We start from the raw sequence: 15,954 nt of genomic DNA, 5'->3' as shown, positions 1-15,954 counted from the left end.
ATTTCCTATTGTTTGCTCATTCTGTGGTCAGAGGTATCTTTCTAACACACTGATATGTACTATTATTCCTGTTATTTAAAAAAATCATCAGGCACTCCCCCTTTGGTTATAGACTTAAGCTCTCAGCCAAGCATTCCAAGTCTTCCATAATTTTCCCTCAACTTAACTTTCCAGCTTGATCTCCCCCTACAGGATTTTCTCTGCCTCAGCCCCCTCTGTTACCCTCCCTCTGTTGCCTCTGCCCCAGACCACATGTTCTTCCCTGGATGTGTCTGGTGTTTTTCCACCTGCAAACTTTTTGCCCAGGTGGTCTCCCCAGCTCTTCCTGATTCCCAAGCATCCATCCGTAACTCCCATTCTTCTTCACCCCATATTAACACATCGTATTGATGTGAGCCTCCTACAAGGCTCTGGGCTCCAGGGACAGTGGCCAGTGATGGGCACAGACATGGCAGGGGCTCCGCTAAGTTTTGCTGAAAAAAATGAATGGAGATGTGAATGTCTGCTTCTTCTAGAAGACTGTAGGCATCCGAAGGCAGAGACTGGGCCTTAGGTCTCTTCGTGGTTCATAGCATGTGCCCATAGGAGGAACTCAACTGAGTTGGCTGAGTTACCTGAAGATGGCTCATTTGTTAGCATTAGTCACACCTTGGTCCTGCTCAGACCCTAGCAATATCCACTCATTAATTTAACAGGCACTTGCTTACCGACTGAACCAGGCACAAGGCAAGTTTTTTTTTTTTTTTTTTTTTTTTTTTAGAATTTAAATGTCCCCAGTCTCCTTTCCAAATCTTCAAGTGTTCCTTGACCATAGTCCCTATTGTTACCCCCTCACATTTCTAGAAAGAACAGTGGAGGGGAAAGAGCTGCCAGCTGTGGAAAAGTTGGGACAACAGAGTCACAGAGGTGGGGACAGAGCTGCAGACAAGTCACCACCTTCCCCACTGCACAGGCAGCTTCATGGCTGGGTAAGATTCTCTTCCCTGAAGCGATGCCCAGTGCATTTTAAAGATCTGTTTCTGCAGAAATTCATCTTCTCTGGTTTCCTTTTCAAGAACAAAAGCAAATCACAGTCTTTCCTAGGGACTGATTGTGGCTGGTGAGTGTAGATTGGAGAGACCCGCCCAGGCACAAAAGCAAATGGATGTGAACCAAAAAAAAAAAAAAAAAAAAAAAAAAAAAAGATCTGAGTGGCACACAGCTGGAGTTGCTCATTCTTTATCCCCTGATGGGATTTCAATTAAAAGAAAAATGAAAATAAAGGCAAATTTAGATGCCCAGTTTGCAGCCATGAAATAACATTTCTGCGCCAAATCTCAAAGGGGTGGGGGGGTTAACCGAGGGAAAAATCTGATTTCTTAAGTCAGCGGCACTGTTGGGGGAGGTCCTAGTTCCGATGCTGGGAGGTTTGGGGCAAAGACCAAGGGCGAGAAGCAGGACTGCTTACAGCACTCAGTGCCCTTGACTGGGTCAGGGAGGCTGGTGCACAGGCCCGGGGTGTGCGGCACGGCGACCCTCCACCTGGATCCTGTGCTGTCACACGCAGTGTACTCGTAGTGGTACTCGGACTACAGGGGAGACAACAAAGGGCAAGATGTGCATTAGCAGGGATCAAACATTAATAGCTTTCCACCCACTGCTCACCCAGCGTGACGGCTACTGACACTGGCCAACATGGTACCACGCCAGACCCCTGCCTCCACCCCGCCCAGCAGGGAGCAAGGATCGTGGTGGCTACTGACACTGGCCAACATGGTACCACACCAGCCAATCACCCCCTTACCCCCACCTCTTCCCAGGCAGCAAGCAGGGATCGTGCCCAAATGCTTGTTAGGAAGCCTACAGGAGCTACAATGACTTGGATCCTTCCTTTCCACCCGGCCATGGTCTAGTCCTTAGAAATCCTTTCTGGGTGGTGACTCTCTTGGCCGTTGTATATAAGAAATGACCTGATAGGCAAGAGTAAGGTGAGAAGGGAAGTTCAGAACGGGCTAGAAACAGGTGCAGTTTTCTTGTCCCCAACGATAGAATTATGAGCAAGTTCTTGTTCCTGGAACGTGTGCAAAGGATTGTCACAGAAGCTGTATTTACTTGTTCTTCATACTCTCTTCTGCCCAGAAAGACTCTAAATCCCTCTTTGCATTTTATGAAAACGTCATTATTTTCACCCAGGCAGCTCTCATCACCGGAACCTATTCATACCTAATTTCTCTGTGTACTGGGAAACTCACAGTTCAGTCGCTTTCCTGAACTAAGTCTAACCTAAATAACAGCCACTACAGCCTAATCAGGCATTTCACAGAATAATAATAATAAAAAGCACTATGTGGGAGGAAAAAAGACCACCATAGATGCATCCCACGCCCTTAAACATTTCTTCCTCTTTTAAATCTTATGAGTGACAGACCACAGGATTAATGTAATTTTTGGCTCTGACAAGTATTTTATAAGCTGCCTTTACCTAACTCTATATTCAAGTGCCAGAGTACTTGGTACTATAGTATCCATAAGAAAAATAGGTTTACTGTTCCCCTTCAACCCACCTAAAAGAATGACTGCATACCACGTGTAAATGCAAGGAGCAGAGACTAAAAATGATATGGTTTTTAAGTTTGCTAATCTAAGAATGCATCAGAACCAAAAGGAGAAAACTTAACCTTTTGGAAGAGGTAAACACACTGCACTTCATCTGTTCTAAGATGCATATTTCACATTTTAACATCTGTGAAATCACAGCTGACATAATGAGAAAGCACTGTGTCATATTTTTTTTAAATATTTTATTTATTTATTTGACACAGAGAGAGATCACAAATAGGCAGAGAGGCCAGCAGAGAGAGGGGGAAGCGGGCTCCTTGCCAAGCCGAGAGCCCGACGTGGGGCTTGATCCCAGGAACTTGAGATCATGACCTGAGCCAAAGGCAGAGGCTTAACCCACGGAGCCACCCAGGCACCCCCACGTATTTTAACGGATACAACTCTCCTCTCTTAGCGATACATAAAAATAATGGGTTTTAGAAGCACTGGCGTCTCAGATTTGTGGAAACACGGTGAACGTGTTTTCTCGAGCTGTCGTTTCAGAAACTTAAGATTGCAAGAGAACAACTTTATTTCTCTCTATTATACATATTTACCACATACATATTTTATGTCCAGCCATTAGAGTTACTGAGTGTTGTGTCCAGTAGGGCTCAAGATAGCAACACAAACTCAACATTTTCATCCACAGGGAGAAGATGTAGAGAAGGGGGAACTGTGAGCGTAACTTTTGATGAGAATCTTTGGCTTTGGGCTTAGATGTCAGTGTCATCTAGGAAAGAAAGAACAGCAGGGTGGCAATCCTTTGTGCTCTTGGGCTATTGTCTCTCTGGGTCTATTTTTCCCCATAATTCCAGTCTTTTCCTTATCTCAGAGGATGCTGAGATTAGCAATTCCAGGTCTAAAAACGATACTCCCCAAAGGGTTTTCCTGCAAGAATGAGAGTTAAAATCCACAGCGTGTAAATTAAATGCAGAATTGAGTGAACTGGGCAGAAAGGATTCGATGTTCTGCTTGTAAGCATAATTACGCTGGTCATCTGCATAGTAATTTTAGAGTTCTCAAACATGGTCTCATTTGATCTTCAAATTTCCCGTAAGGCAAACAGAGCAGGAATGTTTCCCTCATTGTAAAGATGAGAAAAAACTCTCAACGAGGTGAAAGGGCCAGTTCCAGTTCACACAGCAGGTAAGTCACCGAGCTAGAACCCAGGCCTTCCCAACCAAAATCCACCACCTTCATACGTCCAATCAAACACAATTTCCCACTGGGCCAAATTTAACGGTCAAATCTAAAAATTAAATAAGGCAGTGTTGGCTGTCTGCCAGCAGTCAGACTCGCTTCTGAGGCCTGAGAATTGGTGTTAAAATACCTAATCTGTTCGGGCAAATCATTTCAGTTCACTTGGACTGCATTTGGCTTTCGGAGACACATGGGCCAAGTCTGTTTCTCTTCGCTGCCTTTCATTTGGCGTCCCCTGGGGCTCACTTGGGTGGGAGGTTTGCTGGGAAAATGGTTGATTCCAAGCCTTAGAAAACTCCCCTTTCAATATGTGCTAATTTACTTTGTGTCACTTGGGGATATTTCCACCATCCAACGTGGTGAGTCTGCTGCAGCTGTTTCAAATCTGAACTAGGAGACCTCACCACTCAGGACATAAGCTTAGACAGGCAGTTGAATCAGAGGCATTAACTGACAGCACTCCTTGACTGCAGTCAGCGGTCCATGAACAAATCAGGTTTACCCAGTGATCTGTCCTTGGAAGTGTACAGTCTGCGTAACATATGGGCAAAGGAGACATACAAATATATTTGGTATGTGTGTCCAGCTCACAATTCCTTGCTCTCCATGCACAGTGATATGACACATATCCAAATCACAGGTTGTTGTTGTTGGTTTTTTTTTTTTTTTTTTTTAAGATTTATGTGTATTTATTTGAGGGTGGAGAGGCAGAAGGAGAGAGAGAATCTCCAGCACATTCCTCGCAGAGCATGGAGTCAGACACTTTCTCCAGGGCTTGATCCCACAGCCCTGAGATCATGACTTGAGCCAAACCAAGAGTTGGATGTTTAAGCAACTGAGCCAGCAAGGTGCCAACCCCTCCGCCCCTGGGCCAAGTTATAATTTTAAATGGGCCACAGTAGGCAGTGGCTTCAGGAGAAGGGTAGGGTTTGGATATAAGGGGTGGGCACCTTAGTTTATCTGCCCTCTCCTAAGTCATCCAGCCACATGGCGTACTCCTGGGGAACATGAGAAAGAAGAAGACAAGAATCCCAAAGCTGGAATTTCTTTGCTCAAAAACTGAGCTGTTGGTAAATGAAAATGACGTCAAGTGAATTAGGCTAGTCACAAAAGCCAAACACTACGTGATTCCACTTGGATGAGGTACCCATACCGGTCAGATTCATAGAGAGGAAAAAGTAGAATAGTGGTTGCTGGGGGTTGGGCCCCTGAGTAGAATTTTGGTTTTGCATGATAAAAAGAGTTCTGTCAGTGGATGGTGGCGATGGCTGCCCATGGGAATGGACTTAATGCCTGACCTGTACACTAAAACTGGTCAAGGTAATTTTATTTCAAAGATTTTATGTATTTATTTGAGAGAGAGAGTGGGAGGGAGAGGGAGAAAGAATCTGAGGCAGACTCCATGCTGAGCACAGAGCCTCACATGGGGCTCAATCCTATGGCCCTGAGATCATGACCTGAGCCGAAACCAAGAGTCAGATGCTTAACCTACTGAGCCACCCAGGTGCCCCCAAAGTGGTCAAGATGATTTTATGCTATGTGTATTTCAAGAATTTTTTTCTAGTTAAAAAAAAAAACAACAAAAAAAAAAACGATTATGCTACAAGAACCTGCCCAATCTCTGACTTAACCTATTAAGTACACCACAGAGTAGAAGCCTATGATCTGGTAGTCTGTGTTTAAGAAATATCCCTAAAAGAGAAGCATATATATTGGGCAAGTTAAAAAGACACCAAGGAGGAGGAGGGGAGGAAGGGGTGGAAGACAACAGACAGAGCGGCCATGATGACCGTCTCACTGGATACGCCCCCCGCCATGGCGGTCCCCTGGTGCTTATGTGCTTTCTACCGACATCTGAAAGTAGCGTGCTGCAATTCTGCAAATAAAGAGTAAGTGCCAAAAAATATTGTTTTTCAAACATTCTGCTCTTTTGGAATTAAAATGTTTAAACTCTGGAAATACTGTTCACTTGGAACACGTCAGGTCTTCCACATTCTAGGAATGTGGTGTTCACTCATTGCTCATTCAACATGTAGTTCCTGAGGGCCCCTTCTGTGCTAAGTTCTGAGGAGGCAGGGATGTCGGAGACCGTCTCGGCTCTCAAGGAGTGTAGATGCGTCCGTGGTGGGGAGTGTGCTGGCAGGGATGGGGCAGGGAGGAGACAGGTCATAAACACGTACATATGTAGGCTAATTGCTGCTCTTCCACCGCTCTCTACAATTAATTATCCTTGCATGTTCTTGCTTGCCTCCACTTTCTCCAGAGAAGGTTTTGATATCTGTTATGGACTGCTTATTTGTGTCCCCTAGTGAAGCCCTGGTATGATAGTATTTGGAGGTGAGGCCTTTGGGAGGTAATTAGGACATGAGCCTGGAGCCCCCACGAAGGGATCAGTGTCCTTATATGAAGAGGAACAGAGTCTCGTATAAGAGAGGATACAGTGAAAAGAAGGTTACCTTCCCAGGCAGAGTGCTCTCCCCTGACACCGGATCTCCCTACACTTTGATCTTGGACTTCCTAGCCTCCAGAACCATGAGTAAGAAACGTTTGCCTTTGAAGCTGCCCAGTCTACCGTATTCTGTTAGAGCCGCCCAAATGGACTAAGACCATGCCTAAGGACTCTGGCAAAGGCCATAACACGTCTCTGACTCCAACCTGACAGTAACCATGCAACCACACTGTTTCTTTTTCAACTCACAGTGGTTTGAAAGCCAGAACCAGACACCATGACAAGGCCAGACACCACAAAACGTGAACCTCACTCCTTACTTAGAAGTAACGAACCTCTGTCATAGCAAAGCCGAGACAGAGAGGTTTGCGCAGGACTGTCAGAGGGACAGGCACTTGGTGATCGGGTGGCTGTGAGGCCCATTGCTCCTCCAACCTTCTTCCTGCCAGGGCATTTCCCCAGGCCAGCTGGCCACAGACGCCGGCAGCAGGCGACCCAGACTGGCTAGTAAGTCAAATAGCTGGTTCCCGAGCGGGACCTGCTAGGATTGACACCATGTGTCCAGAGTCCCCAGGATCTGGAGTTGCAGAGGTCCCTGGAGGGAAGTGAGGGCTCAGGGTGGTGCTCAGCAAGAGGTCCGAGGGACTCTGGGCCTCGGTCTTTGCATTTGTAAACTGAAAAAGTTGAGTTTAGGCCTTTTCTAGATTCCTTCTGCTTCCGGTACCCTATTCTTCTATGGCTGGAGCCAGCACGGTAATCAGTTCTCTCTTCCACTGTTGCCCCCTACTTCCTTCAAAATGGCTCTGCTCAGTTTTTAAAATAATTATCAAAATAATCCATGTTCATTGCGGAAAAGATGAAAATACAGGCTACAATTAAAATGATAGTAAAAAAATTTTATTTTAAATAATAAAATAAAATGATAGTAAAAATCGACCATAAGCCCAAGCAAGTAGAGATCACTACTTTAAACGTACGATTACATTTCTTTCCAGAGCCTTTCTCTATACGTGCACATGTATTTCTAAAAACAAAATGAAGATAGTACAGTTTGGAGTTTTGTGCTGTGGCTATTTTGTTTTGGTTTTTGTTGTTGTTGTTTTTTATAATTTTGGCCACAAGCACTTTCCCATGTCTTTAATGGCTGTACCACAGTTCCTTTAACATTGAGTTTTATCCAGCTTTTTCTTTATTTTAAATAGCACTACTATGAAGCCTTCTGTGTATCTCCCATTATTTGATTTGGATACATTCCCAGAAGTGGAATTTACTAGGGTAAAGAGTATGAGTTTCTTTAAGGTTCTTGATCAGGGAAGGAGATTTCTAAGCAAAAACAGACATCTCTAAGTCCTTTTTATTTATTTTTTTCTTTTTATTGTAAAAAATGTCAACTATTTACTTTTTTAAAACGGATTATAATGATGCCATCGCCCAGTTTCAATACTTAATTTCTGCCATTCTTGTTCATCTACCTGGACCCACTCCACATTTATTTCCACCCACTCCACCTTCTGAAAATTGTTGCTATTTTTTTACTTTTAGGTAAAATTTATACACACTGGACTGCACAAATCTTCACTGTTTGATTTGGATAAAGGGCTACACCCGAGCAAAACACCGTCAGGGTGAAGAACCACAGCAACGATGGTGGGTGGGGGGTAGATACCTCCCCTCCATAGGCAGGAGAAGAGAGAGCCCTGCAGGGGGTATCACCCCTAAATCTGAGTATCACCAAGTCACTGTTGCATAAAGCCACAACCACCCAAGGAAGCAGGAGATAAACACGACTTGCGTTTGTCTTGGCTGGGATAGGACCTGCGTCAAGAAACAGGTTCTTAAGTAAACCCGGATTTTGACTATAGGCCCTGGGTTCTGGAGGAGGTCACCTCCTGCTCTTCCCTTCCCTGCAGGCTCATCCCCTTCTCTCACCACCCTTGAAAAAGCAGATCCTCTGGAGAGAATCTCAGGATGGAGGCAGAATAGGCCAGGCAAACACACTAAGCTTGGTAGAGTGGGATCGATAGTTATTTGTTGACTCAGTAGCAAATGCTCCTTTGCTTGGAAAGCACCTGACTCCCGATGGGAACAGATCGCATTAAACAATCCTGACTATCAAGGGGGATACTAACATTTTCTGGTAGGGACAGCATACAGAACATGGGAAACCACAGAGAAATATCAGAATTTGGGGTGCCTGGGTGGCTCAGTGGGTTAAAGCCTCTGTCTTCGGCTCAGGTCATGACCTCAGGGTCCTGGGATGGAGCCCTACATCGGGCTCTCGGCTCTGTGGGGAGCCTGCTCCCCACTCTCTCTCTCTGCCTGCCTCTCTGCCAACTTGTGATCTCTGTCTGTCAAATAAATAAACAAAATCTTAAAAAAAAAAAAAAAGAAAGAAAGAAATATCAGAAATTGAACATCAGTGTCCCAAATGAGACTTTCTCTTAGGCCCAGCCTTAGTAGGATGAACTCCTGCTCTTTGTTCTTTTTGTTTTGGGTGAATGGTCTGGCTGAGGCTCAGGGGCACAGTGACCTCAGTTTCCCATTGTGAACACAGGCTCTTTCTTATTGTTCTCCAACCTGTCAGTCTGGGGAGGGCAGCAGGACTTCTCCCTCTCTCTCTCCTCCTCACCCTCAAGAGGACTACTAACTCAGTAGCAGTGTCTCCTGCGCCCCAGGACCCTAGACTGACCACCTCCAGGCCTCTGGTGCTCATATCTCTGATCTTCACAACTGCCTGGAGATAGTGTTAAAAATACAGATTCCTGGGCTTCATTCCTAAGATTCTGATTTCTGTCTAGATCTTTTTCCCCCTTGCTCTCTCCCTCCTTCAAAACTCACTCTTCTATACCTCAAGGCTGAAGTATTTGTCTCACTTGGAAGCAAATTAGGTAAACAAATGTCCCACAGGACAGAGATCCTTAACCTACAGCCCATGGACCACTTCCCCAATACAACGAGATGCAGAATTGCAGGTATGTGCATTTTCCTGAGCAGAGGGTCTACAGACTTCATCAGATCCTCAGAGGAGTCTGTGATCCACCACCCCTCCCCCAGCAGAAAACCATGGAAATCTGTCATAAAATTAGTAATTTTTAAATAACTATTTCATGGAGTAAAGGCTGTTCACTTTTTAACAGGGGGCTGAAATACTTTAAAGTCAAGGATTTTCAAATTATGGTACAGAGTCTAGGGGTTTAGAAATCTCCTTTCGAGGGGAGTGGGGATTTCCCCTGCTTGAATGAAGCAACCCTGTGTTGTTGGCTTTTTTCCTAAAATCTTACAGATCTGTTCTCCTCAGTGAAGATTTTGTTTTAACCAAAAGTTTCACACCCCAGACTCGGCTTGAAGGAGCAAATGGCTCAAGGTGGAATTGCAGGCACCAAAGCAGACTCAGACTCAAGGATGTCTTTGTGGTCTTCCTCTAATCATGCTTTAATCAGGTGTTTCCTCTCCTTGCAAGTGACACAGCCTCTCCCAAGAACAGGCACCAGACCCAGCAGCAGCCAAAGCAAACAGACCCCAGGCAGGCTGCACCCCCCACCCGCGTTGGCTGTCCTCAATCTGTGTGCTGTTGCCTAGCAACATGGTGTCGGGAGCCCTGGGGTTCCCAGTATGGGGGAGCCCTGGACTTACGCTGCCCCTTCTTTCAGCATTTTCTATTCTACTCTGGGTTTTCAGCTTCCATGTTGTTAAAAAACAACAGAGATGGTGCTCGTTCACCCTTGCAGGACCTGCCCTGCTGGTCTGGCCATGGACACATTGGATCCTGGATCTTTACAGGATCCTGGGTCTTTACCCCCGGCTCTGGCACTTGGTGCCGCCATGCCCTGGGCCAGGCAGGACCCTGACCCTGCTGTCCAACCTGCCTGGAACTTGAGCTGCCTGTCCATTTTGGGCACAGCCTTGGCCTGAGGGCTCCTGGGAGACCCTGACAGGGCAATAGAGAGACAGATTTGGTGTGGTGATGACAGCCACCATTAGTGAGCACTACGAGCACGCTCTGCTCCGGGCTCTGGGCTGGTCACTTCACATTCACTTTTAGCCCCCACCAACGCCCGTGACATTATCCCTACCACTGTGACCTCCCTGTTTACAACTGTAATCCTATCCCCTCTACCCCACTGATCCTCAAATCCTGAGTGACTTTTCCATACACTTACCGCTTTCAAACACACTTTATAACTTATTCATTATGTTCCTTGTCTATTTCTGCCCCATCCTCACTCCAGATCAGGTGCGAACTCTGTAAGATGAGGCATCTTTATTTTCAATCGCTAATGTAGCCCAAGTGCCCAGGACAGTGCCTGCCACACAGTAGCTATCAGTAAGGATTTGTTGAATGACGGCATGGTGGGGAAAAGGTAGACTCTATAGAGGTTCTGGAGCTGTGCAAGGCACTTTTGATTAGAGCCCAAAGATCCAGACTCTCACCTTGTCCCGCCACCCCAAACTGCACATTTGGGGATCAGTTATTAAATCTCCCTGTGCCCACAAAACAGGGATGACAGCGCCCTGCTAAGATGATTTTTTTTTTTAAAGATTTTATTTATTTGACAGAGGGAGAGAAATCACAAGTAGGCAGAGAGGCAGGCAGAGAGAGAGAGGGGAGGAAGCAGGCTCCCTGCAGAGCAGAGAGCCTGATGCGGGGCTCGATCCCAGGACCCTGGGATCATGACCTGAGCCGAAGGCAGAGGTTTTAACTCACTGAGCCACCCAGGTGCCCCCTCAGATGATTTTTTAAAATGAACTAATTATTATTATCTATTTTCTTTTTCTTTTTTTTTTTTTAAAGATTTTATTTATTTATCTGACAGACAGAGACCACAAGTAGACAGAGAGGCAGGCAGAGAGAGAGGACGAAGCAGGCTTGCTGCCGAGCAGAGAGCCCAATGCGGGGCTCAATCCCAGGACCCCGGGATCACGACCTGAGCTGAAGGCAGAGGCTTTAACCCACTGAGCCACCCAGGCGTCCCTTATTATCTTTTTTTTTTTTTAAGATTTTATTTATTTATTTGACAGAGAGAGATCACAAGTAGGCAGAGAGGCAGGCAGAGAGAGAGAGTAGGAGGAAGCAAGCTCCCCATTGAGCAGAGAGCCCGATGCGGGGCTCGATCCCAGGACACTGAGATCATGACCTGAGCCAAAGTCATAGGCCCAACCCACTGAGCCACCCAGGCGTCCCCTTTATTATCTATTTTTTAAGTAGGCTCCACGCTGGGCCCAAACCCACAACCCTGAGATCAAGACCTGAGCTGAGATCAATCAGTCGTTCAGCTGACTGAGCCCCCCGGGGGGCCCCCACATGTTATTTTATTTTATTTATTTGTTTTTTTGTTTATAAGATGATTAAGTAGATCTCACCCACCCACCCAAACCTGAATAACAGCAAATTCTCGGGACAATTAGGAGATGATGTTCAGGAAAGATCTTTGTAAACTGGCTAACAGAAGAAAGAAAACAAAGCCAGCAGTTGCCATGACCCTGCCTGGAAAGAGCTCATGGAGGGGGTGCCCCGGCTCGTCCCTCCTCTTCCTGGCAATAAGGTTGCGAGGAGAAGACATTTGTGGCCTAACAGCAACGATGACAGCAGGAGGTGGACCCCCTCCTTGGTTCCCCTTGCTGTTTACCGCCTGTCCCGACTCACCCTCTGATCCCAGTCTGCTCATACATATGAAATAACATCTGTCCTTTTCCCTCTTTTTCTTCCCTAGCAACAACCGCCCCCCCCCCCCGCCCCCGCCACCAAAGCTAATCTCTCCACGAGAAAGGCTGGTCGTTGACATTTAGACACTTGGTACCTCAAGCCAGCCTGTCAGGTGCAGAGAGCTTTTCCGTATTGCTTATAAACATCCCTAGGATTGAAATGGCTTTGTCGCCAGGAAACAAAATGTCCCTTTATAAATTCCAATCCCTCTCTGATAGCTGAGAGCTCCGTACACACATCTGTCTACAAGGCACTGCTTGATGAGATTATGTTTCAAAGATGCGCTTTTCTTGGTTTTTCTAATGAGATCAAAATGTTCCGTTAAATTTTTTTACCTGAGCTTTTAATCACGCATGAAAGAAACAGGGCAGTGAGGTACTGGCCTGTGCAAAACTCTCCAAGGACACCGTAGTGTTCAAATGTGTTTGCTGTTGATGATGGAGAATTTGAATCCAGAGGACAGACATCCAGCCTGGAGAGCCAGGTCAACAGACAGGGCTTCTGGAATGCCAATGGAGCAAACATATCTGAACGGCTGCGACACCGTGGTCTTCTAGAACACTGTTTCTTACTCTGGGGCTTAAGAGTCCTCAAACTCTTACCCAGCAGCAGTCACTCTGCATCTTCCCCTCCACGAGCTCCTGGGACCCACCAGCCTACTTTGTATGTGTGTGTTGTTTTACCTGTTCCTGACATTTCATATAAATATAATTATACACCTGGTGGCCCTCTGTGGTTTTGGGTTTTGTTTTGTTTTGTTTTAATTTTATCTAAGCAATCTCTACATCCAGTGTGGGGTTTGAAGTCATGACCCCGAGATCAAGAGTCTCCCACTCTACCAACTGAGCCAGCTGGACAACCCTAATAGGCAGTTTTTGCATCTGGCTTCTCTTAATCAGCCTAGTGTTTTCGAGGTTCTTCCATGTGGTAGCACATATCAGTATGTAATTCCTTTCTATGGCCCAATAACGTTCCATTGTATGGATATACCACATTTTATTTACCCATTCCTCACTGGGACACTTGGGATGTTTCCACTTTTTGGCTATCGTGAATAATGCTGCTATGACCATCCATGTCCAAGTTCTGGTGTGAATGTCTGTTTTCAGTTCTCTTAGAAATATACTTGGGAGCGGAATTGCTCGGTCCTACGGTAACTCTATGTTTGACTTCTTGAGAACGGCCCAACCACCTCGCATAATGGCCGCACCGTTTTCTATTCCCAGAAGCATGAAGGTTTCAGTGACTCTGCACCCTCGTCAACACTTGCTTGTTCTCTGTCTTCGAAGCCACCCTAGCCGTCCATGATACCTCTTAAACATAGCCAGCACTACTCCCAGCACTACTCCCGGCAGAACCCTCCCTCCCCATTAGGACTGTGTCTAGATGTGTGCTACGTTCTCTTGCTCCTAGCAGGAGCTCCCCATGCTCAGGAATACTGATAGCTGGACACCGACTTTGATGGGAGCATTTATACCCTGGAAATCAGCAAGCACGATAAACCAGGGTTTCCCTTCACCTTTTTTTTTTTCTTTTTAAAGATTTTATTTATTTGTTGGACAGACAGAGATCACAAGTAGGCAGACAGGCAGTCAGAGAGAGAGAGAGGAGGAAGCAGGCTCCCTGTGACACCGAGATCATGACCTGAGCCGAAGGCAGAGGCTTAACCCACTGAGCCACCAAAGTGCCCTTCCTCACCTTTGAAGAGCAGGTTGTTAGACCTTGACCAGCACACTGCTAACAGTATCCGTGTATCCCTAATGCCACAGCGTTCTTGGCTTTGCTCTTTCCCTCCACTTGTAAATCATTTCCTCTGTGTTTGCATTTTCTAGTTCAACTAAAATCCTAGCCTTTCCTAAAGCTCAGTTCAAATCTCTTACACAAAGCTATTTCTGAAGTTTCAGTTGTCTTCATGGACTGATGATTCCAAGTTTACACCTTGAGCACAGCCCTTACCCTGGAGTTCCTAATCCTTATCTTTTACTGCCTCTGAGGGTGTTCCTCAAGCACGTCAGTTCCAACATTTAAAAACAGTTTTCAACTCTGCTCACCCATTGGTGCTCTACATCATCCTCCACTGTGGTGGCAATACTGGCAATACTGGTCTTCAGGGTTTATAGGGTTTATAGGGTTTATAGGGTTTCTTTTCCTTAATTTTATCTGCTAACAATTTATACTAGAATGATAATAATATTTATATTTTTATAAATGTACATTTTACTTGATGTGCATTTGAAATGTTTGAATATTTAGCTTTACTTATTTCTTTAAAATATTTACTAAATTCCAAACACTTGGGGATGTCTAGATGCCCCAGTTGGTTAAGCAGCTGCCTTTGGCTCAGGTCATGATCCCAAGGTCCTGGGATCAAGTCCCGTATCAGGCTCTCTGCCTCTGTCTGCTGCTCCCCCTGCTTGTGCTCTCTCTCTGACAAATAAATAAATAAAATCTTTTTAAAAAGAAAGAAAGAAACAAACAAAGAAAAATTCCGAACACTTGAAAAAATAATATAACCAGTCTTGGCATTGCCTTTTTGCTCTGTTATTGGTTAAACTGCTACATTCAGCCCCTGTTCAAGTCAAGAAGTGTTTTCTTTTTTTTCTTTTTTAAGATTTTATTTATTTGACAGAGAGAGATCACAAGTAGGCAGAGGGAGGCAGAGAGAGAGGAAGGGAGCTGATGCGGGGCTCAATCCCAGGACCCTGGGATCATGACCTGAGCTGAAAGCAGAAGCTTTAACCCACTGAGCCACTCAGGCGCCCCAGGAAGTGTGTTTTCTACCTTCACAATATCTCTCGAATCAGTCCACCTCTCTCCATCCACACTGCTACCACTGAAGTAAAAACACAGTCATTTCTCACCTAGAGTTGCCTCCTCACCTGTCTCCCAAGCTTTGCTCCCTTCTTGCCTCCAAGCCACTCTCCAGGCCACAGCCAGCATGACCCACCGAACTGCAGAACAGAATGTACCACTGCCCCATCGTTGCCCTCAGACCAAGCACTAGACACCTCGCAAGGTTCACTCTGCTCCCTGGCCCCTACTTACTTCTACCCTCTCTCTCTCCCTATTCCGACCCTATGCCCTCACCATAACACTTTGAGATGTTTTCCCGCTTCACCTCAGAGTAACTCAGCTAAAAATACTCACTACAGATAGGGTAAGGAGATATAAATATGATCAAGGCTGTTCTGGCATATACGAGCACCGGGACAGTTTTCATTTTATGGGACTAGAAGGGGAGAATCTGTTCCGTGCTTCTCTCCTAGCTTCTGGTGATGGCCAACAATCCTGGGATTTCCTTGGTTTGTGGCAGCATAACCCCAGTCTTCACATGGCATTTTCCTTGGGTGTGTGCATTTGTGTCTGTGTCCAAATTTCCTCTTTAGATAAGGACATCAGTCATATAGGGGTAAGGCCCATCCTAACGACCTCATCTTAACTTGACCACAATCTGCAAAGACCCTATTTCCAAATATGGCCACATTCAGAGGTGCTGGAGGACATAGGACGTACACTAACATACATACTTCAACTTTTCTTTTTCTTTCTTTTTTTTTTTTTTTAACTTTTGGAGTTTTTTGGGGGGGGTTTGTTTGTTTTGGGGATTTTTTTTTTTTTTTTTTTTGAGAGAGAGTGTGAGTGGGGGAAGGGGCAAAGGGAGAGGAAGAGAGAGGATCTTAAGCAGCCTCCATACTCCATGCAAACCCCAATGAGGGGCTTGTTCATTCTCACCTGAGACCATGACATGAGCTGAAATCAAGAGTTGGATGCTTAACCAACTAAGCAACCCAGGGGCTCCTTTACCTCAAATTTTCTATCTTATCAAAGAGAATTATTGCTCTAGGTCTCATGCTATAAAATTTGAAAATGACTTTTTGGATTCCCCACCCTCCTCTAAAAAAACAACAAACAAACAAACCCAAAAAGTAGAATCACGTTCTCTCCTATGAGGGAAATGCAGTGAATATTTATTAGGCATCTCTCAGGGTCCTCAACCTTTGCAAGTTTTATCTTTTTAATC

The 15,954-nt window shown here is 45.5% G+C and overlaps 1 protein-coding gene across 2 annotated transcripts in view; it reads right to left on the bottom strand.

Annotated features, from left to right (window-relative positions):
• Positions 1 to 15,954, bottom strand: part of ELAPOR1 (endosome-lysosome associated apoptosis and autophagy regulator 1) — a 69,108-nt gene that overhangs the window by 33,291 nt on the left and 19,863 nt on the right. For both annotated transcript variants that reach the window (XM_059375628.1, XM_059375627.1), the window contains exon 2: positions 1,448 to 1,568. In XM_059375628.1, coding sequence (XP_059231611.1) covers positions 1,448 to 1,568 — 121 coding nt within the window. The remainder of the gene's footprint in view (positions 1 to 1,447; positions 1,569 to 15,954) is intronic.

This window comes from Mustela nigripes, chromosome 14 (genome assembly GCF_022355385.1).
Source record: "Mustela nigripes isolate SB6536 chromosome 14, MUSNIG.SB6536, whole genome shotgun sequence".
Classification (NCBI taxonomy): domain Eukaryota; kingdom Metazoa; phylum Chordata; class Mammalia; order Carnivora; family Mustelidae; genus Mustela; species Mustela nigripes.
This window is presented reverse-complemented; position numbering and strand designations above follow the sequence as displayed.